This window comes from Trypanosoma cruzi, genomic scaffold (assembly GCF_000209065.1).
Source record: "Trypanosoma cruzi strain CL Brener 1047053517043 genomic scaffold, whole genome shotgun sequence".
Lineage (NCBI taxonomy): Eukaryota > Euglenozoa > Kinetoplastea > Trypanosomatida > Trypanosomatidae > Trypanosoma > Trypanosoma cruzi.
Genome location: NW_001849528.1, coordinates 136,990 through 158,304, shown reverse-complemented (window position 1 = coordinate 158,304; position 21,315 = coordinate 136,990). Strand labels below are relative to the sequence as shown.

The window sequence follows — 21,315 nt, the reverse complement described above, 5'->3', positions numbered from 1 at the left end:
TGTGTGTGTGTGTGTGTATTCCATATTGCTGTTGTTGGGGGATAGAATGAAATGATGGCTTTGGTCGTTGTTTTTAGGTGGAGTTTAACTTGTTGATTTTTGATCTGAAGTTTTTTGTTTTACCCTCTTCTCCGCTTTACTTTTTATTTTTTTTTTTTTTTTTTTTTTTTTATTATTTTCTCTCTCTCTCCTTTTAAACTCCATTTTTATCCGCTGTCGCTCTTTCAGCAGCAGAAACGGCCATGGATGAAGTGCGGGATGGGATCCATTATGCCTGGAAAGGGGCCATGCGTGGGGCAAAGAAGGGACTGAAGCTCACAAAGAATGTGCTGCGCAGCATTCCTGTTGAAAGGCTGCGCGTGCCAGGCCAAAACGGCGTGATGAGTCGTACCGGAACGTTGCGGCGCCTTTTTCAGCTGCGATACGGTGCACAGATAGACAATGAGCGCGGTGAGCGTGTCGCTGCGGCGGAGGCGACGGATTTTGAGTCTGAGGAGGAGGAGCCCCTCACCGACCAGCAGCTGCACGAGCACGTTGACAAGAAATACTTTGACAAGTCCTATGAGGCGATGAAATACGAAATCACACAAATGGAATTTGTCGATGGTAGGGGACATGGCGGTGATGATACACAGCAGCAGCTGCAGCAACTGCAACGACAGGCAACGGAGGCATCAATACGTGAGCTGCGGCTGAAGTGTGATCTTGTGAGCGCCACGCTTAAGAAGCGTGTGCTTGCAAACAGCAAAGGGTTTGTTAGCGGCGTAGAGGAGATAAGACTTATTAACGACCGGCTCCTGGAGACATCCAGCGATTGTAAGAAGGGACGCAATATCATTCGCAAGGCAAAGAATGCGGCGGCGGAGCAAATGAAAATATTGGCATATCACCGCAAACGCGGCAACTGCAAAGCTACGCTATCTCTTCTTGAGGCGATGCGACAACTCTATTGGAAACGCACTCAGCTCATGACGCTTATCGAAGGTGGTAAAATTTTCGAAGCGGCGGAACTGCTTCAGCAGCATGGTGATATTGAGCACGAGGATCGCATTCAAAAGATGCACTGCATGGGCCGCATTATCGACGAGTGGAAGGAGTACCGTGATAACAAGGAAACACTGAAGCGTTGTCAAGAAGTTTCACTTACGGAATGCCTGACAGCAAAGTTTATCCCCTCAAAATATTGCAATGCATTTGAGGCTTCATACGCGCTTGGAACATCCGATCATGTTTGTGTTCTTGTCGTAAAGACGTTGTGGAAGTCTGCAGTGTACATTCTCACAAAGTCTCTTATAGAAGTTTCTGACATCAAGGAGGAGGACGTCTCTATCGCTGATATTGCCGCGGCAATTCACCCAGATCATCTGATGCTTTGTCTTTGTCAAATGTCCGCCAAAATAATGGACTTTTTATTTCTGTTTGCCACCGTGCGCAAACTGCATAAAGACTCCAGTCGCGCAGATTACCCGCTTGCTACACTGCACGCTGCAGCGCTAGAGGAGATCACAAAAGTAGGCCATAAACTTGGACAGGATTTGGTGGAGAAGATTGCTCTTGTGCTGGACAAGTTGCAATTGGGTTCGGTTGACGTGGAGCGGGTTCTGCACCTGTTTTTTGTAGTCAGCATCCTAATCGAGTCTATTTCTGTATTGGGTCTCGAGAAGAGTGGACAAGCCGCCGCTCGGACGCAAGTAAAGGCGTCTTTGGTGCGATACATGACGAAACAGTTTCAGGAACCGAAGGCCATTCAGATTTTAAAATTTATGGCTGAGGATGCCTGGGTTGTGGGTGGGGTGAGCGCGTTGGAACTGCAGGTTGTGTTGCCTTTGCCGCCCGAGACGTACCGTTGCGCGGTGCGGGAAGTGAAGGGGTATCTCACGGAGGCCTCCATTGACGCTCCGGGAAGCCACGAGAATCCATTCTACGCCACCCATATGTTGACATTGCAAGATACCTCGCATATGGTGCAGACGGAGTCTTTTCGCGAAGACGTTGCTCGTCGCGGGGCGCAAGGAATACCCTCCATGCTAACAGCGTCATCCGTTGCTGTTGCGAACACGTTGCTAGAATACGTTGCGAGGATTGTAGCACGCTTTGCACCGTTAGCAACGGAGACACTTGGTTGGGCAGAAGATCTTGTTAGTTTATATGTTTACACGGCAGCGGATAACTTTGTTTCGATCTCCCGGGCAGTGCGACTAGAGCACCAGGTGGATTTGAGCGAGTCGACACAAGCGACACTTATTGAAATGCGTGCAGGGGCAGAGAGGGCGGCGCGACAATATACAGCTGCCGCTGTCTCTTCCACCTCCCCTTCTTCCTTTACTACGGAAGATGACCTCCACGGATCTTTTCCTCCACGTGTTTGGAGCCGCATCCACAACTTCATGACAAGCCAGACGCATCAATACGCTCTTGTTAGCCGGGCAGTGGCAGGACAATCATGCGTGACGCTTGTTCATCTTCTGGAGACGACCATACGATCCGTTGCCCCGTTGCTGCCCCAGGTGACTGTGGAACAACGCCTTCAACGCTGCAATAGCATGAAGGCTGCTGCTGAGGAACTGTTGCATGTAGGGCTTCATCGTTTATGTCAGGCCATTTTTCCCATGGAGAACGTCATTCAGAGCATCAGTAAAATACGGGCAAACGAAAAGGAAGTGCAAGCAAGTGTCTACGTGAAACAAGTTGTGGAGGAAATGGGACTACTTAACGCGAAACGTCAAACGATGCCGACGCCAGAGCTGGAGCAACTATTTATGAAACGCCTTATCTTTGCAGTTCAGATGACATTGTTGAGAGAATACTGTAGGTTGGCCAAGAAGAAGCTTTCGGATGCCTTCATTATGCAACTGTCAGTGGATGCACAGAGTTTTCAACAAAAAGTAGGGGCCAAATTTGGCAAGGCTCTACTCGTCCTACCGGATCTTCTTTCAAGCTTTGTGAAGGCCGGATTTATTGAAGAGAGGGAACAGCGATTGGAGTGGGTAAAAACACATCACGCAGTTTACTGCACTGTGGATATGGTCCAATGGTTTTCTGGCGGCGATCGTACCATGAGACTGCAGCTGGAGGACGTTCTGGCGCAAGTGAGGCACCGAGATGCGATTCCTGTCTTGCCATTTCGATAGTAGTTGGTGCCATCTGCGCCACTAAAAAAAATGCTTCCAGTTTTGTTTTTGATTGTGGTCGTTTTTTTTGTTGTTGTTGTTGTTTTTTGGAGTGAACATGGCTGGTTGAGGGAAAGATTGGGAGGGTTGAACGCTTGCCCATATTTTTCACAATTTTTTTTCTGTTGTTGTTGTTTTCTGGAGGTGATGCTGTGGGGTTCATGCGAGAGGTTGGGGGAGGTGAGTAGAAGATTGAGGTGTTTTTTTGTGTTTGATTTTCGTTTTTCCCTTTTTTCTTGGCAGCACTTTTACTCCCCTGCAGATCCCAGCTGTTGGCGAGGGCTTCCGCAGCTGGAGACGCGGGAGGGGTCCCAAGGAATGTCCCGTTTGGAATGCCGAGCCCGAATGGATGTAATGGAACGGTGAGGGAAGCCATTGGAAGGGATTTTGGCTCCACGTGTTCCACTTGCACTCATATTCCCATTGGTGGGTCTGAGAGCCCGGCGATCTCAAGGCTTGCACTCTCAGCTTGTGTGTGTGGATGTGTTTTGTTTTGTTTTTTTGAATTTTGTGGAGGGATGTGCATCTATACAGGACCAAATAAAAGGGCAGGGGCCTTCATCGATCCATCCTGTTTGTTTACAATTTGATGACTGAATTGGTTACCAAAGACACCGCGTTGCAGGATAGCGAGGAGTAGTTGTCTCGTCCATCTCACTCAGCCCCCGACGACGACTACTCTCCACGCAGAGGAAAGTCCGACGGTTGTGGGACCCCGGGAAAAACCTGCCACTTTGCGGGGTTACGGCGAGCCCGGCTATCATGGATTGCTTTGTGACCCAAACTGCCCACCGTTGATGTATGCATGTGGACTCAACCCCTTCTGAAGTGGGAAATGTTGAGCCCATCAAAATAAACTGTGATTTTCTTTTTTTTGTTGTTGTTGTTGTTGTTCCGTGTCTCTTTGTAGGAATAGGAGGAAATGTCTCAGCCAGACGCATATTGTGTTTTCTTGCTTCGCCGAAAGACATGGGAGTTTTGCAGTGTGCCTCTCTCTCTCTCTGTGTGTGTGTGTCTTTTTTCTCTTTTTTCCTTGTTTGCCCCATTCCCTTTTGTCTCTCTCTTGCTTGCCTGCCCTGTGTTGTCCCTCATTTATTTCTCTTCCCTTTTCTTGTGATGCAAATGCATACGTGTGTTGATGCTTCCGGCGCAGGAATTTCCTCAGATATTTAATGAAAAGTCTTTTACTAGCGTCCAGCTTGGCGGTGGCGGCTGGTTGGGCGTACGTGCGGCACATTCAGCTTCCTGCTGGGCCATCGCGCCTCGATTGGGGGGCATGTGTCTTTGGACATCGCGGCTGCAGAGGTGTGCCGGGAGTGCCAGAGAACACACTGGATGCTTTTAAGTACGCCCTTTCGCGCGGTGCGGCCGGCATAGAGGTCGACGTGCGGCTGACGAAAGACAACGAGCTCGCCATATTTCATGACTTCTCTTGCAATGGTCACCTGAAAGGGGTGGAGACAACAAAGCGCATAGATGAGCTCACACTTCTCGAGCTGAAGAGTCTTCCGTTTCAAGCCGATCCAACAGGACAAATACGCCTGCCAACATTAGAGGAATCGCTCCTGTTTTGTCGGGAAAACAAACTCAAGATGCTCATTGAAATCAAGGAAATGCGGAGGGCGCGGCTTTGCGCAGACAAAGTTTTGGATTTGTACCGCCGCTATCCAGATTATATGTATGAGCATACAGTCATTCTTGCGTTCAACCCGGCGGTACTTTATTATGTGCGAGAACGGGACCGTAACGTGGCGGTGGGACAACTCCACTCTGGACGAGTTTTGCGCTCATGGATGAGCTCGGGAAGCGTAGAGGTGCCGTGGTACGCACGTCTCTGCCCAACTGTTCTGGACTGGTTGCTGAATTATGTACAGGAAAGTATTAACCCGTGGCTGTCGGGCGTTTCATTAATGTGCCCACGCTATGACCTCTTTTCCGAGACCTACAAGCGCCGTTGGCACACGCGCAAGATTGGTGTCCTTTTGTGGGGTTTCTCTTCCCCAGCGCAGTGCACCCGCGAGATGCGGACGCCGGGCGTGATTGTTGAAAGCGACGATCAGCACGAAGAATTTGCCTCGCCAAAGCCACCGGCGAACTTTGATATATTTGGCGACCAGGCCCGTGAACGGGAGCGGGAGGAAGAAGAGCAGCGGCGTCGTTTGAAGTTGGGAGCGGAGTAATGAAAGAATGAAGCAGCCAAACCGAAGGAAAGGGGAGGAAAAAAGGAAAAGGGGGGAAAAAGAAGAAGCCAAAAAGAGCACGGGATGGATGAGGGAATGAGTGAAGAAAAAAAGAAAAAAAAAATAATAATGATAATACGCGGTATGGAGAGAAGAGGAATATGTACGCATGTATGCATGCATGAATGTACATTTATATTATATATCTATAATATAATATATAATATATTTAGCGAAGCAGTAGTGATATTTGTCCGCTCCTTGGCGTGTGTGGCGTTCCTTTGTGCATGCGTCTTGATCACCCCCCTTTCTTTTTTCTGCTGTGGGCATGCACAGCGTATGTTGTATATTGTCTCTCTTGTCGATTGTCTTCATCTCTTTATCTTTTTTCCCCCCTCTCCCTCTCCCCACCACTTTCCTCCCTTCCTTTTTTTTTTAGCTTCTGGGAGTGGAGTCCCCCAGCGCCAACAAAGAATCAACAGGGGGGGGGCGAAACGTGAGTCTTTTGTGTGAGTTGTGGCCTCCCTGCATCTTTTTTTTTTTTTTTTTTCATTTTTTTTTTTTTTTTTTTTTTGACTGCATGACGGTGGGGGTCGGGAAACAGGTGGCAGAGGAACCAACAAGAGGAAGGAGAAACAAACAAAAAACAACAATAAAAAAAAATGATAAAGGATGACAGGAAGCAAATATACATATATGAATATATACATGTAATACATATGTAATATATATATATAGCATGGGCCCATCTATTGCTGGTAAGAAGGAGGAGCTGATGCGTTCTCTCTTTTTCTTTTTCTTTTCCTTCCCCCTCTGTTCTTTTTATTCTGCACAATGAAAGGAGTGAGAGAAAACCAACACGGTGGGACTTGAATGATATGGGTGCACGCCACTCGTGTCCTGTGCCCTCAGCAAAAGCTCCCGTACCCTCACCTGTGGTGTCCCGCCTCACATATAATGAAGGCAACGAATATCTAGACGGAATTTCTTTGAATGGAGATAATCCACCGTACAAATTAATTTTGGAATGGCTCGAGTGTTTACCAGATGTGCGTGAGTTCACACACGTCCCAGAGGCAGAAATTGTCTCCAACGGAGAAGCTGAAGCCCTTCAGTGGGATTTGTCAGTTGGTGGTTACGGGGAGTTCAGCAATGCCCCCGGTGAAAATGTGCACTATATCTCAGCTGTGACGCTTCGTACGCCGCGAGAGCCTAGTGCTGGTTACGCGGAGAAGGTTACGCGTGCAAAAGGATGTTGTTTTGCCCGTTTGGCATAATGCCCCTTGATGGAATGCGTCTTTGTCAATGGATTTGGTCTCAACATATTTCTGGGACTAAATATTGCTCTCCTTTTTTTTTTTTTTTTTTGCGTGTATGTGAGTTGGGAGGTGAAACGACTGAATTTTTATAAAAGAAAGTGATTTGGTTTGTTGCGTAATTATGTCGACGTCTATATATACATATATATATGTTTGTTTATTTGTTGTTCGTTTTTCATTTTATTTTTTGTTGTTTTTTGGCGAGTATCGCTTGTTGACACTTTGCGAGAGGGCATTGTGAGGATACATTTACTGTTGGTCCCATGGACTATCTCATGCGTTGGTATGCGGCCTCCGTTTGCGATCACAAAGAAAAATTAATCTCTTTCCTTTTCGGTTGTAAACGTGTCTTACTGGAGTCTTTTTTTTTCTTTGATTTTTCCCTCTCACCGACGTGTATATATGTATACATGTTTTTGGGGTTTGCACTTTGCTTGCTTTTATATTACTTCTTTGCTCCCAGCGGCCCTTTGGTGCTCTCTCGTGCAAAATCATGGAACCGCGCAATGATGCCGTCTCCACGGATCAGCGGGACGCACTGCACCGCACCCTCTACCTGCGTCGTGAGTATGCACTCGTTGCAAATTGCGGAGAATTTGATGATATTCTGCTGGTTCCGCCCCAAAACGACTCCGGTAAACAAAAAGACTGTTGGAGGGGGTTAGTGGCTGTACGTAATTTCCCCTCACCGTGGTACGGCGGGTTTTTTGCCTTCCTTGTGCAGCTGCCGCCGAAGTACCCATTCGAGTCGCCATCAGTACGCATGGAGAAAGACTTCAAGAGTCATCCCCTCCTGCTGGAAGACAGCGAAGGGAAGAGGTGCGTTTTGCCATTTGACGAGATTTATTTGGGTCTTGATCCGATGCGTGTGTCGGTAATGGCGCGACTGCTGCACCACGTGCGGTCCATGTTTTACCCATCGGAGTGGCCAACGGCGGTGCTTGTCAACAAGGCTCTTGCTAGGTACGATGTGGAGCGGCGCAGCGTGACGCAGGAAGTCGTGTTGGGGAAGCCGTATGTGGAATACCTTTCTCGGGAGGCGGTTGCTTTTTTTTCCAACCCCGACTGCTTTCGAGACGGCGAGCTCCAAATGGAGGCATCGGGGTTTCAAGAAAAGTGGGAAAAGGCTTTTTCTCTCTGGCTGGGTCGCTCATGGCTTCCCGCCGTTCGTCTGTTGCAGTGAATCTTTTTTTTTTTTTTTTTTGCGTGTGTGTGCTTCTGTGACGCCATGACTTCCTTTTTTTTTCTTTGTTTTTTCTCTTTTCGCTCCCGTCCGCGCTAATTTCTGGACTTTTGCCCCTTTTATTGTTGTTGTTGTTGTTGTCTTGCAAGCTCATCTCTCGAAACACGTCTCAGCGCACATATACACGCGCACACACGAAATACATATAATTTTTTTTCTTTAAAAAAAAAAAAAGAAAAAAGAAAAAAGGACGGAGGGGGTGGGGGGTTGTGGCAACCGGCGGTGTGGCGATAGAAGAGGGTTTAATCATGGCTTCGGTGCAGTCCAACTGCAGCGCGTCCTCACGTCTGCAAAAGGAGTTTATGGAGCTCATGATGGGGGGCGCCGAGGGTATTTCCGCCTTTCCGCAGAACGATAATCTCTTCCACTGGATTGGCACGGTGCAGGGTGTGCCCAACACTGTGTACGAGGGGCTGGAGTATCAGCTCTCCCTTGAGTTTCCTGCGAACTACCCGTTCGAAGCACCAGTTGTGCGATTTCTTACACCGTGTTTTCATCCAAACGTCGATGCGTATGGAGGGATATGCCTGGACATTCTGAAGGAGAATTGGAGCGCCGTCTACACCGTGTCGAAGATTCTTCTTTCCATCCAGAGCCTCCTCGACAACCCAAACAATCAGTCACCACTCAACAACCGTGCCGCAGCGCTGTGGGGCAAGAAGGAGGAGTATCGCTGTGAGGTTCTCCTGGCATACAAGGAGGCAACGTCGAAGGCTTAATGAAGAACGCTTCTCTCTTTGTGTAGAGCGGAAAAAAAGAGAGAGAGAGGAAAAAAAAAACTTACAAGTTAGTGCTGGTGACTGTGGATGGAGGTGGAAGAGTGAACTGAAGAGATCGGGACTTTTTTGTTGTTGTTGTCCCTTTTTAATTTGTACTTTGCTCCTCTTTCTTTCTTTGCCGTAGAGGGCGCGAGAGTAGAGGGGAGCTGTGCTGCTAGAGTGTATCAGGAGCTGGGAAAATCAAGAATTGGAAAGTAAAAGAAGTATAAGAGAAGAAAAGGGGGAAAATATTGTGGTACGGGCTGGTGTGTGCAAAAAAGAGGTGAGAATTTACATTGCTCCCTTGTTTGCCAACAACAAGTTGCGAAGAATAAAGACAAGAAGAAACGCAGTGGGAAGTGAAAGAAATGAAGTGGCCTTTTTTTTTTTTTTTTTCGCAATACAGGCAGAGTCTTGTGTATTTACCCGTTTTTTTGTTTTTGTTTTTGTTTTTGCTGTTGTTGCCTTTTTCGTGTGTATATTAGTTGGTGGGCAGGAGCATTCTTTGGTAGCAAACGAAAGAAGTAGCGGCAGATAGAAATAGGGAGGCTGCGCAGTAAACGAGCAGCAGCAACCGTACCGGCGTCTGTGAGGAGGAACTGGTGGGGAGAAAGAGGGGGCTGGTGTCTGGATGCGTGAAGGGTTGTTTTTTCTGTGGCTGCATTCCAATGCACGCGTGATTGTTTGAAGTTTATGGGCCTTTCCTTTTTTATTTTTGGCGGTGTCCTTTTCTGGTATTGGAGAAGATACTCGTTCTGCTTGACGAGGGTGTCTGTTGGCGGTACTGCAATGTTCCTCCACGGGCATGGGGAGATGCCACTCGTGTCAAAGGCACAGCGGGAAGAATGTCGAAACATGCCGCAGTCGTGAATGACTCTTCGTTTGTTGTGGGCGGCGATGAGGAGAGAAATTGCGTTATGTATTTACTTTATTTTTTGCTTTTTTTTTGTGTTTTTTTTTTTTTTTTTTTTTTTTTTTTGTTTTGTTTTGTTTTGTTTTTTTGTTTTGTGATGCGCAGTGCGAAATGGAGTGAATTCCCCCGTTGATGGTGACGGCCGGTTTCGGCAGACCGCAGTGACCGTGCGAGGGCGTACCCCACTTTTTTTTTTTTTTTTCCGTTGTTGTTGTTGCTTTTGTTTTTGTTGTGAAGGTTTAGTGAATATTAAAAATTAAAAAAAAAAGCTTATTTAACGTTACAAATTCTACAACAAATATGCCCCGGACTGTGAGGGCACTTGCAGGTATAAGTGGGATGGGGGTGTATACGCCACCGTGCCGTGTTGCTCTTAAGGACTGGTGTGACTGGACTGGAAACGACTGGAAGAAAGTATCGAATGTTGTTGGGGAGTCCTTTCGCATTCCAGGCCATAACGAGAACGCATACACCATGGCGGCAACCGCAACACTCCGTCTTATCCTTAACTACGATGTTGACCCCGCACGTATCGGTTTCCTGGGACTGGGAACAGAGAGCAGCACGGATAATTCTGCAGGCTCCATTATTGTGCGAGGAATGGTTGACAAGGCCTTAAAGGAACTTGGTTTGCCGCGCATCTCTCGACACTGCGAGGTGCCAGAGTTTAAACACGCTTGCCTTGGCGGAGTGTATGCGCTTAAGAGTGCCACTCGCTACTCGGAGGTTGATGGTGGGAATGATAAGGTGGCCATCGTCGTGGCGTCCGACATTGCAAAATACGCATTGGGCTCAACAGGTGAACAGACGCAAGGTGCTGGCTCTGTGGCCATGCTGGTGGAAAATGTACCACAGTTGGTGGAGTTGGATACTAAATGCTCTGGCTCCGCCTCTGACTACCGCGGACCCGACTTCCGCAAACCATTCAGGCGTCATTTCATTAAAGAATATGGCAGCAACACGGAGCACGGTAAGATTCCAGACTTCCCCGTTTTCTCTGGACCCTACAGCACGATGGTGTACCTCTGAGAAGTCACTATGGCTGTGGAAAACATGCTGGGCAAACTGAAGCAAAATCCTGGGGACTACTATAACTCTGTTTCTGCATTATTTTTTCACCGTCCATACAACATGATGCCGATTCAAGCAATGTCCTTCTTGTACGTCCGTGGACTGGCGCGTGCTACCTCAGCCGAACACAAGAAATACTTTGAGGAGCTCTGCTCAAAGGCCAAGGTGGAACCTGCTGCGGTGCAGACGGAACTTGATGTAATTCCCGACTACTTTGGCATGATTGAATCAGGACAGGAGCCCAAGGACGTTTTTGGTGCCACCAATAAGGTCGCCAAGGCCGTCCGTGCGGACAAGGATTTTTCTTCTTTGCTCAGCAGAAAGATGAGTCTGGGAAGCTCAGCAATGGCAAACTTTGGTAATCTTTACACCGCATCCCTCCCATGCTGGATCGCTGCCGGTTTAGAGGAGGCCTACAATAAGAAACAAGACATTACAAATCACCCAATGGTGATGGTTGGATACGGCTCCGGTGACGCGAGTGAAGCGATCCCAATTGTTCCAGTAAAAGGCTGGGAAGAAGCCGCTTCAAAGATTAACGTTGCAGCAGCATTGGAGAAACCTGTGAACCTCACACGAGAGCAGTACGAGGGGATGCATAATGGATCTCTTAAGAGTGATCTCGCAGCAGGAAATCGTCAAAAAGAATTTGTTGTTGCTCACATTGGAAGCCGAAACGACATGGCCTTCCAAGACATTGGTATTGAGTACTACCAATTTGTCCATTAGAAATATATATATATATATATATATATAGATAATTATATGTAAGATAAAGAAAGAAAAAGTAAGCTTTATAGGTGAGGCAAGAAAAAAAAACACGAAATGAAGAGCAAAAAAAAAAGAATTAAAGAAAAAAAAGTCAGTAGAGCCCCCAAATAATTAAAATGTGACGTCAATATCCAGCAATATTATTTAATAAAACAAATACCAAAAAGACTCCTTGCCAAATACATAACATGTGGTTAACAATATAAGTGGGCATGTGTGGAAGAATGCTTTTGTCTTGGGCGAGGAAGGAACGAAGAAATGGGGAGCGAGTGGAAATAAGCGGAAGGGGGAGGGAAGTAAGTGGTGTACTCTGGCGGGGGCCTCCACGAGGGGCCCACGTCGCCTTCCGTCGTTGATGAGACACGTTTGTATTTGTTTTGTTGGAGAAATGAATGCGTGGTGCTGGGCCTCTTTTTGTGTGTATTTGCCCACCTGCTTTTTTTTTTTTTTTTGTTTTGTTTTGTTTTGTTTTGTTTACTGCTCGCTCCATTTGTTATTTTGACTGTTTCTCGACCGCGGCGGAGTGTCGAGCCGCCGCATTCGTCGTGAGTGGCTGCGTAACGGGGGTGCATCCCACGCCCGCCACTGCAGCTCCCTCGCAGACGTCCTGGGGGTCTCCTGCACATCTCCGCCGGGTGGGGATGGACGTGCTCCCCAACGGTGGCTGGCGTGCGGGCCATCGGATTCATTCGGGAGGACGAGGAATGAATAAAGAAAGGGGTGCCCGTTCCATTTAAACGCACACACCTCCCTTCCTTCCATCAGCCCACATTTTGTCCCTGTCAGCGCCACCTGACGGAACTTCAGGGCCTTTTGTTTTGTTTTTTTGTTTTTTTGTTTGTTTTTTCCGTTTGTGTGGTGCTTCTGAGAGGACCGTGCTGTTGTACTTTTGTGCTGCATGCGGTGGACCGTCTTTTTCTTTCCGGCTCATCTCTAAGTCGTGTGTATTTCTGCGTCTTCTCTTCCTTCTTTGATGTCGCCCGTTTTTGTGTGCTGCCTCTCCGCTTGGAAGAGGGCCTGCAGCTGCCGCTGTCCGCCCTACGTGCGCCCGAGGCGCGGGTGCAAATAATTGGTGTCTTTTTTTTTTTTTTTTTTGGCGGGAGCCGGCGGAAAGGGCTTCTCGGCGGTGTTTTTGGATGGCGACCGCTTTGATTCCGTCGCGCCACGTGAGACGGTCGCTCTTTAGGAGGGCCGTCCAAAGCACATCCGGGACGTGAATTTTCAAGAGGTGCTGGAGCGGGTCAACTCCGCGGGCGTGGACCGTCGCTCCGACAATGGGAGCACCTCGTGCATTCTTTTTGGTTGGGGGCTGGAGAGCGGACAATTTGTGCCTGCTGGATGGAGCCACGTGCACCGTCTCCCACACCCCAACAAGTCTGTGCGCGTGTGCGTGCTGCAGGATTTGGGTGGTAGAGTCAACAGCACCGGCAGAAGCAATAGCAGATCAAGGAGTGCATGAGGAAGAGGGGGATGCGCTGCGTCCTCACCAAGCACAGTGGCGTCCTCAGTGCCCGCGTGGCCGTTCTCGGTGTCATTTCTGTGTCCGGTTAGAAAATAAAAAATTGCAGAAGGCAGCAGCGCTCCCATCAGTTGGCCATTGCGGCAACAGCGTTCTCCCAACGGCACAGCAAGTAATCGACAAAAGGCGCTGTCCATCGCGGAGTCGCGGAGCAGCGCCTGCGCCGGGCCCGAGGACAACAGGATCTTTCCACCCACGCACTCCCGTCTTTGCTCGGTTGTGTGGCTGTGGAAAAAGCATTATTTCCTGCTCTGCATTCGTGGAAAAGAAATGTTGGCTGCCTTTGCTGATGTGCGTTCAAACGAAGGCCCTCTTTGCTCCACGGTGAAATCTTTCAGCGTGCGGAATAGTGACGCCTGTGGCGACCATCCCGACTCCGCTTGAGAGGTTTCTGATTGCGCAAGGAAGGCAGTGCGTGGCGCCACCCCTCCGTTCGTGCCCAAGATACGTGACGGCAGCTCGCTAATTCGCATCTACAACGAAGGTGAAGCGTTAGCGTGCGATCAACGACTCTGTTACGTCACCATCGAGGCGCCCATTGAGGCCCGCTCCATCACAACGGCCGCCCTTCCGCGCCTCGAATTATGCCCTGTCCACCGCTCCTTCGTTGCTGGGCTTTTTGGACAGACAGCAACGGCTTCGATGGAGCCCTCATCGCTTTTCGCCACGCACACTTGTCTGCTGCTAAATGCGCCTATCGGAAGCCTGTAGGGGCCATGAGACAATTACAGGCAGCGTGAGCCCATCATCCCTCACACCTTGCGAGGCGGCGGTAAGGTTGGCACCCACACTCCATTTAAGGCAGGACGGGGCGAGGGACGCGACGACTCCAGCTCACGCAACGAGGCTTTTTGGGATACACTCGTGTGCAATGCCACCACGGATGTCTGGATGTCCCAACAGAAAGTGTTGCAGACAGCGGCTTGCTGCTGGCGGCATCCATCCATGCGTGGAGCAAAAAAGTGTCTTGTTGCGTTGCTGACCCCCCGTGTGGGCGAAGGTGTGTGTCGTATGGATGCCCCACGAACACTGTTCCCACTCGACAGCTTTTTTTCTTTGTTTTCACTCCTTGTTCTCACGTAGGAAGCAATGAGCATGGTCGGTGCGATTCTCTACGGCGTAGTGAGCTTCACCGCCCTCCTGTTAATGCTGGTTGGGACGCCGCTTGACCAGTTTCGCTTCAGGACGAATCCATTACCTTTAATCGATCCGTGCGTGACGCTGTGGGGTGGGAAGCTGTTTTGTTCCGGCACGGAATACATTATTTCCGGCGAGGACGTCATCCATGAATGTTATGCAGTATTGGGATTATTCAGAGTGGCAGAAGCTTCCTCCATCGTTTCCATTGCCCTGCTGCTTGTTGCCACCATCCTTGGCGTGTTGTCACACCTCTACAAAAAGTCTCTCAGGACCTTGACGAATGTGCTGTTGGTGTCTGGCATGGTGACGGTTGGGGTCGTTTGGGGACTTATGGTCCACGTGTACAAAGAGAAAATAGGTGACTGCATCGTAACACCCTTCAAAACACAGCTTAAATTCGGCCATGGCTTTGGCCTCATTGTAGCATCATGGAGCCTGACGTTTTTCGCCGTTGTGTTTCTGAATCTGCCATATGGGTCGCGTTTACAGCATTCATGTGACGTCGGAGATCAACAAATGCACGTGGTTCGGTGAAGCGCCGTGCCAAGCAGCTTTGCGGATGAACTCTCTGTGTTTTTTAATGATGTTATTTTCCTTTCTTTTTCCTTTACTTTTATTTGTTTTTATTGAGTGCGTCCAATAATTTCTTTTTGTAACAGGTTTGGAAGATTTGGAGCGGGCGCCATAATTACCTGCATGCACCCCCTTCTCTGTGTTTGTGTTTTTATTTGTTTTTTTTTTTTGTGTGTGTGGAAGAATGCTTTTGTCTTGGGCGAGGAAGGAACGAAGAAATGAGGAGCGAGTGGAAATAAGCGGAAGGGGGAGGGAAGTAAGTGGTGTACTCTGGCGGGGGCCTCCACGAGGGGCCCACGTCGCCTTCCGTCGTTGATGAGACACGTTTGTATTTGTTTTGTTGGAGAAATGAATGCGTGGTGCTGGGCCTCTTTTTGTGTGTATTTGCCCACCTGCTTTTTTTTTTTTTGTTTTGTTTTGTTTTGTTTTGTTTACTGCTCGCTCCATTTGTTATTACTGTTTCTCGACCGCGGCGGAGTGTCGAGCCGCCGCATTCGTCGTGAGTGGCTGCGTAACGGGGGTGCATCCCACGCCCCCCACTGCAGCTCCCTCGCAGACGTCCTGGGGGTCTCCTGCACATCTCCGCCGGGTGGGGATGGACGTGCTCCCCAACGGTGGCTGGCGTGCGGGCCATCGGATTCATTCGGGAGGACGAGGAATGAATAAAGAAAGGGGTGCCCGTCCCATTTAAACGCACACACCTCCCTTCCTTCCATCAGCCCACATTTTGTCCCTGTCAGCGCCACCTGACGGAACTTCAGGGCCTTTTGTTTTGATTTTTTTGTTTTTTTGTTTGTTTTTTCCGTTTGTGTGGTGCTTCTGAGAGGACCGTGCTGTTGTACTTTTGTGCTGCATGCGGTGGACCGTCTTTTTCTTTCCGGCTCATCTCTAAGTCGTGTGTATTTCTGCGTCTTCTCTTCCTTCTTTGATGTCGCCCGTTTTTGTGTGTTGACTAGAAGCTCGTGAAGAGAATTTTTGCAATGAAAACTGGCCACCAAAATGAATTTGTTCCGGTAAAACGAATGCATTTCTTTACGATTTTTCCCTCTCTTATGAATTTTTGATTGACTGCGATTCTGGGAAGCAGGGAACCGATAACGGCAAGACGAAATTCTTTGTTTTTGTTGTTGTTATCCCTCGCACCCTCTTTTGATTTCCGCCTCGCGGCGGCGTCGTGTTGTTGGAAGATCCCAAAGTTTAACAATTCTTAAGCAATAAAAAATTTCTGCTCCAAACAAAGCGCAACATGCCACGAGTGTGGTTTTCCGAACACATATTTATCTAGTTGGAGCAAACACTGAGGAGGTGGCGGACCCACTGCCTCTCCATTCACTCATTCTTCTCTTCTTGTTTGACTTCTTTAGATAAGTTGAGGAACCGGCCAGCAGCTGCTATTGGTGTTGTTTATTTGTGAGGTTTAGCGGTTTTGTGTGCAGAATGGTCTGGTGGTCTCCTTGGCAGTTGATGACGGACGACGATGAGGTGAGGCTGCAGGATTCAGAAAAGGCTCTGAGTGCCATTTTTAACCCTTCTCGTGCTCGTTTAAGGGAGCCACGTGATACGGAATATTCATTTTGGGGGATACCTGCCCTGCGTTGGCCTTTTAGGGGTGGCGGAGATTCATTTAATTCATCGATTTCTTTTCCGTTGCCTACTGCTCGCATGGATTGCAAGACTGCTTCTGTTGCCTCGACAGTTTCTTTAGTAACGCCTGCCGTGCGGAAAGACGACGGAGCAGGCGCTTCTCCATCGAAAAAGGAAGCGGTACAGGAAGTGTTGGATTGGGGCTTGCTGCGACCATGCCCTATTCTTGGCTACAAGCTGCGGGAAGAGGGACTTGTTGACGTCTTGGTGCAACCGCCGCGGACTCTCTCTGTTGGGGATTTGAGATCTCTCATTCTTGAACTTTCTTCTGTGGAACAGCGAGCGAAGTACGTTGTTGAGACTCAATTGCCACAACAGGTACATAACAGGGGACGGCGCGGTCTTGAGCTTTTTGTCACTCCCTGTTTGTTTATGTCTGGTTTGTATCTTATGCTGTGGAAGGCACCTCGTTTGTATGTTGGAGTGTCACCGCGAAGTAGTGTACTTTTTACGCGGATCCTTTTTTTGCTTCGGTGGCAAATGACTGAGGTTGAGAAGGAGAGGGTGGCGCGCAACCACCGTTGGTTATTTCAGGCGACGAATGCACGTGTATCGTTATCGTTTCTGGCAGGTCTCACACTAGCAGCGATTGCAGTCGTCACACGGCCAACAATCGATGTGGTTGATGTTGGTCCAGATGTGGAATTGGGCAAAAAATCTGTTGGCTTTCAGAAGCACTCGGAGGCAGCTTTGCGGTGGCTGTGGATTGTTTACTACCACCATCCGGCCTATAAGCCGTTGGCAAAAGGCACGCTTCCGCCGGCTTTGCAGAACGGGGGTGCGAGGTCCTAACCAATTTCCATTTGTTTTGGGTGAGGATTCTTTTTTCTCTTTCTGGAGCGGGGCGGGGAAATTTGTGAATAAACATGGGAGTCTGTTTGGTGCTGCAAGAAGGGGCTTCTCTTCTCTTCTTTTTTTTTTTTTTTTCCGTTGACTTCAGAACTGGAAAGAAGATGGTGTCGTACGCTCCGCCAGAGTTTAGTGAGGAACTTTTTGCTGTCATGTTGGAGTCCTGCACCCCTTCCAGGTCGCGTGTGGAGGCGCTGACGCAAGTGGCCCTCCGCCACCTGACGCAAGCCACAGACACGTGGTCTGCACTGCGGAAGGCACTCGTCCGCCAGCAGGATCTGGAGTCGGATGAAAATAAAGGACTTTGGTATTTGCTCGATTCACTCATGAAACACGCACCACATGTGTTTGTCCCTCTCATTTCGCCACGACTGCACGACTACGTTGTGCAGCAGATGCCTTGGCATCTCGTTGGTGTGGTTTCGACGTTAGGCAGCGGAGCACTGTGGTGCGATGCCATGATTCTCACATGGGAAAGTATTTTACCGCCCCACCTGATGCGAAACGTGAAGTCATTTGTTGTGCAGCTGCGAAGTGGGAAAGAGCTAACAAACGCAATGAATCTGAGTGGTGACACCGATGAGGTTCAGAGTGTTGATGCTCCCGCCTCACGTGAACAGATCCAGCAGCTACGGGAGGCGTGGGAAGTGTTTTTTTCATTTGTTGCAGAGGGAGTGCGTGCATCGAACAATACCCCTGCGGCGTCGACAACGTCTGGTGCACTACCGCTCGCGCAGGTGAAATGTGAAACCACACCTTTTGCGGGGCTGAAACGCGAGGAAGGCACACAACCTGCAGGTGCCGACGATGATGACTCTGATGTGGAGTATGTTCCCGAGTTTGTGAGAGGGGCGCAGCATCGTCCTTTGCCCTCGCTGACGGGTGACAACACCACCACGCAGAAAACGCGTCGAGCCGCCAGACGACGACCGCGCGAAGAGGACTGACGGAAACGCATTTTATTCTTTGGCGGCCGATGCGGTTCAAGTTGTTGTTGTTTTCAGTTGTATTGTTTGTGTGTCTGTGGGCAATTGATTGGTTGGTTGGTTGATCGGAGAAGGAACTCTTCTTCTTATTTGGTTGCTGTTGTTGCCTTTTCTCTTCAAGGATCTTCTTGCTGTTTTCAACGATTTCGCAGTTACGTGTGTACATAAATAAAATACATGCATGCATGCATCTGTGTGTACTTCTCTTTCCTCCTTTTTTTTTTTTTTTGTTGTTACTTTTCTTCCTTCTTGCTGGGACGGGGTTGTTTGGTGCAGGAGTAAAAGGGAATACAAAACAAAACGGCTGTCCTCTTTTTTTCTCTCTCAAGGAGTCAAATAGAACCGCGGAGGTCACTCGCTTTGTTGTTGTTGTTTTATTTGGCTTTGGCCCTTTTTTTTTTTACGGTCGTCGAAATTTTTTGTTTCTGCGAGGCCAATAGTGAGACAAGCGATCCTCTCCTTATTTATTTGTTTTGGCCTCCCTTCTTTGTTTCAACTTCAGCCCTCTCCGCCAATTTCTGGCGATGTCCTTGTGTCACACGGCCTCTCGCTGGCGCAGCGTGCAGTGCACGGGGGATATCCCACCGGGAAGAATAGGACACACATTATGCGCCAACGGCACGGAGACCAAAATTTTCCTCTACGGTGGTGTCAATGACAGGAATGAGAGTATTTCTAACTACTTGGATGATCTTTACGTGTTTGATGTGAATAAAAAGCATTGGTCAAAGATTGAGATGACAGGACAGGTGCAGTGCTCCAGGGCGTTTCACTCCGCTGTGTATTATGAGGGGAAAATATACATATTTGGTGGATGCAATGGACGTGGGAGGTTCAATAAGTTGTTTTCCACTAGTGAGGAGGGTCTGTGCGCACAGATTGAGGCTAGCGGTCAGCCACCATCAACTCGGTATTGCCATAGCGCTGTGTTGTTTGAGAGGTGCATGTATATATTTGCTGGTAAATGCGGCGGCCGGAACAGCAACAGACGCCTTTCGGACCTTTACCTTTTTGATTTCCAGACAAACACATGGATGGAGTGCCCGCAACATGGGGATCCACCGACCCCACGCTCAGCCCACGCCGCTTTCACATGTGGACGCAATATGATCATGTTTGGTGGGCGCAGCGCCCAAGGAGAGTGCTGTGAAGATATGTACATGTACAATTACGACACTTGCATGTGGCGGCCGATTGAGTCCCCTAACAGCGGCCCTCTCTTTGGCAGAGCGCGGAACAGCGTCGTAGTGCATCATGGCAAGGTTGTCGTCTTTGGCGGGTGGAATGGAAAAAAGAAACTGAACGACCTCTTCACGTATCATGTGGATTCGAACACATTTGAGGTTATGCACGAGCCGGATGAAAACTGCCCGTCTAGGAGGGAATGTCACGTCGCTGTTGTCTGTAAGAACACGATGGTGGTGTTCGGAGGTCGGTTTCGGGGGGAGTTTATGAGCGACACGGCGGAGCTTGACCTTGGGCCCAAGACACTGAAGCAGAACTGTCGCGACTGGATCCTGCGGAGTAGTTTCAAGGAGTTGCACTCGAACCGTGGGGAACGGCTTCCACTGCGGCTGCAGCAATTTATTGAGAGCTGGAGGCAGCTGATATGCAGGGTGGAGAAGATTGAACCGCGAACACCGTTGCAAGATAGTGCTCCCAATGAGGCTCTTTCTTCTGATAGCAACTCCCAGCATGGTTGAATGGTGTGTGCATGCGCACAGGGAGAGAGGACAGAAAAAAAAAAAAAAAAAAGGTTTCAGTTAGTGAAGAGAGGCACAATGGCTCAGATGGACCGGGTAATTGGGGAGGAGGGTTAGGGCGTCGAGAAGAAAAAATAATGAACCACCAGTAGGGGGTGGAAGGGACAGAGAGGAGAGAAAAGCCACGTGTATTGTAAGAGGAGAGAAAATTAAAAGAGCGTGTTTATTATTATTTATTTATTTATTTATTTATTTATTTATTACTATTGTTTACTTTTTTTTTTTTTTTAAGACAAATTGGCGGGCTGTTTGTTGTTTGCGGATGGGAGAAGCGTGTAGGTATGGAGGGTGCCAACGGCAAATAACAAAAATTAGAGGACGATTCCTTGAGGTTATTCTCAGTCTGTTCGCGAGGTGGTGAGACGCAATGGAAAAAAAAAAAAAAAAAGGAGAGAGAGAGAGAGAGAGAGAAAAGGAAAATAGGCCTGCTATTTTCTCAGAAGAGAGGGGCACAAACACAGAGACATACACACGTATTGAGTGCCCACACACCCTGAAGAATATAAATGCACATGTATCTATGGATGGTGCGGAAGGGAATAACGCGACGCAAATGAGAAAACAGAATAAAAGAAAGGGGATCGGAATCAAGTGTCTTGGGGCCGTAAGCACACATGTAAGCGTGCGTACATTTTGCGGTGTTTATGCTTGAAGAAAAATCTAACCTTATATTATTCATTTCTTTGCCGTATGTAGGCCCACAGGTAGATTATATATTCTTATATATATATATATATATATATAATGATGGAAAGAACTGTGGTACGTGATGCAATACCATTCCGTATCAGATCCTTTCTTCATTTCTGCCTTATTTATGCCTCTATTATGACTGAACGGTGTGCTGGCATTTTTCTTTAATTGCGCATAGAGGAGCAGACGAAGAATACGAAAAGGAAAAGAGGAGGGATTTTGTCTTTTGGTGCATGTGTAAGAAGGCAAGAGAAAAATAAAAATAAAAATAAAAATACGACAATGAGGAGAGGGAGGAAGAAAGGAAAGGATGGAATGAATGAAGAATTTATCTAAACATATATTTCCATACGTATACAATAACTTTTTGTGTATGTGTGTGTCTGTGCGCGCCTTTCTTGTTCAATTTGCTTTTGATCTTATTGTGGTGCTTATGTGCGTGCCATTGCCTACTTGTGGCATATGTGTATACCTTTATATATATATATATATATAAAGATATGTGGGTGGGTAGGTGGGTGAGGCGAATTGAGGTGGTTTGTAACGGCACGACGCACTTCCCTCCGTGTGATTAAAAACAGAAATTGTGTTGGTTTTTGTTTACACTCCGTTTTTTTTTTTGTTTTGTTTTGTTTTTTGTTTGTTTGTTTGTTTGTTTTTTGTTTTTTGTTGTTGTTTTCTTTTATTTGAGGGGGAGGGGGAGAGACGGTGGGAAGACACCTC

At 48.2% G+C, this 21,315-nt stretch overlaps 9 protein-coding genes and 2 pseudogenes across 9 annotated transcripts, besides 28 other annotated features; all 11 read left to right on the top strand.

The window, feature by feature from the left end:
- Positions 1 to 9,645: part of a sequence feature (heterozygous, Esmeraldo-like haplotype) that runs on past the window's edge.
- Positions 141 to 179: a microsatellite.
- Positions 243 to 3,131, top strand: Tc00.1047053511071.120 (hypothetical protein, conserved; the record flags this gene model as incomplete). Its single annotated transcript, XM_808914.1, has 1 exon — positions 243 to 3,131. One exon carries the CDS (start codon positions 243 to 245, stop codon positions 3,129 to 3,131), a length of 2,889 nt encoding a protein of 962 aa, XP_814007.1.
- Positions 3,174 to 3,218: a microsatellite.
- Positions 4,045 to 4,064: a microsatellite.
- On the top strand, positions 4,343 to 5,350 carry Tc00.1047053511071.100 (hypothetical protein, conserved; the record flags this gene model as incomplete). The annotated part of the gene is made up of 1 exon (XM_808913.1): positions 4,343 to 5,350. One exon carries the CDS (start codon positions 4,343 to 4,345, stop codon positions 5,348 to 5,350), a length of 1,008 nt encoding a protein of 335 aa, XP_814006.1.
- Positions 5,375 to 5,472: a sequence feature (CT-rich).
- Positions 5,542 to 5,582: a sequence feature (AT_rich).
- Positions 5,883 to 5,924: a microsatellite.
- Positions 6,037 to 6,087: a microsatellite.
- Tc00.1047053511071.90 (uncharacterized protein) lies at positions 6,229 to 6,627 on the top strand (the record flags this gene model as incomplete). The annotated part of the gene is made up of 1 exon (XM_808912.1): positions 6,229 to 6,627. The coding sequence occupies one exon, from the start codon at positions 6,229 to 6,231 to the stop codon at positions 6,625 to 6,627; it is 399 nt and encodes a 132-aa protein (XP_814005.1).
- On the top strand, positions 7,163 to 7,852 carry Tc00.1047053511071.80 (hypothetical protein, conserved; the record flags this gene model as incomplete). Its single annotated transcript, XM_808911.1, has 1 exon — positions 7,163 to 7,852. One exon carries the CDS (start codon positions 7,163 to 7,165, stop codon positions 7,850 to 7,852), a length of 690 nt encoding a protein of 229 aa, XP_814004.1.
- Positions 8,074 to 8,100: a microsatellite.
- Positions 8,161 to 8,631, top strand: Tc00.1047053511071.70 (ubiquitin-conjugating enzyme E2, putative; the record flags this gene model as incomplete). Its single annotated transcript, XM_808910.1, has 1 exon — positions 8,161 to 8,631. The coding sequence occupies one exon, from the start codon at positions 8,161 to 8,163 to the stop codon at positions 8,629 to 8,631; it is 471 nt and encodes a 156-aa protein (XP_814003.1).
- Positions 9,102 to 9,133: a microsatellite.
- Positions 9,598 to 9,677: a microsatellite.
- Positions 9,646 to 9,703: a sequence feature (haploid, non-Esmeraldo-like haplotype).
- Positions 9,704 to 10,174: a sequence feature (heterozygous, non-Esmeraldo-like haplotype).
- Positions 9,771 to 9,814: a sequence feature (A-rich).
- Positions 9,829 to 9,851: a sequence feature (AT_rich).
- On the top strand, positions 9,884 to 11,383 carry Tc00.1047053511071.50 (annotated as a pseudogene).
- Positions 10,175 to 10,672: a sequence feature (areas merged during assembly that could not be assigned to a particular haplotype. This can correspond to areas where the two haplotypes were merged or to regions with more than two copies in the genome that were merged during assembly.).
- Positions 10,673 to 21,315: a sequence feature (heterozygous, Esmeraldo-like haplotype).
- Positions 11,386 to 11,424: a microsatellite.
- Positions 11,462 to 11,515: a sequence feature (T-rich).
- Positions 11,864 to 11,901: a microsatellite.
- Positions 12,238 to 12,283: a microsatellite.
- On the top strand, positions 12,700 to 13,926 carry Tc00.1047053511071.45 (annotated as a pseudogene).
- On the top strand, positions 14,034 to 14,618 carry Tc00.1047053511071.40 (amastin, putative; the record flags this gene model as incomplete). The annotated part of the gene is made up of 1 exon (XM_808909.1): positions 14,034 to 14,618. One exon carries the CDS (start codon positions 14,034 to 14,036, stop codon positions 14,616 to 14,618), a length of 585 nt encoding a protein of 194 aa, XP_814002.1.
- Positions 15,051 to 15,090: a microsatellite.
- Tc00.1047053511071.30 (hypothetical protein, conserved) lies at positions 16,095 to 17,093 on the top strand (the record flags this gene model as incomplete). The annotated part of the gene is made up of 1 exon (XM_808908.1): positions 16,095 to 17,093. One exon carries the CDS (start codon positions 16,095 to 16,097, stop codon positions 17,091 to 17,093), a length of 999 nt encoding a protein of 332 aa, XP_814001.1.
- On the top strand, positions 17,168 to 18,097 carry Tc00.1047053511071.20 (hypothetical protein, conserved; the record flags this gene model as incomplete). The annotated part of the gene is made up of 1 exon (XM_808907.1): positions 17,168 to 18,097. One exon carries the CDS (start codon positions 17,168 to 17,170, stop codon positions 18,095 to 18,097), a length of 930 nt encoding a protein of 309 aa, XP_814000.1.
- On the top strand, positions 18,661 to 19,839 carry Tc00.1047053511071.10 (hypothetical protein, conserved; the record flags this gene model as incomplete). Its single annotated transcript, XM_808906.1, has 1 exon — positions 18,661 to 19,839. One exon carries the CDS (start codon positions 18,661 to 18,663, stop codon positions 19,837 to 19,839), a length of 1,179 nt encoding a protein of 392 aa, XP_813999.1.
- Positions 20,069 to 20,101: a microsatellite.
- Positions 20,289 to 20,310: a microsatellite.
- Positions 20,610 to 20,643: a microsatellite.
- Positions 20,845 to 20,869: a microsatellite.
- Positions 21,053 to 21,087: a microsatellite.
- Positions 21,202 to 21,257: a microsatellite.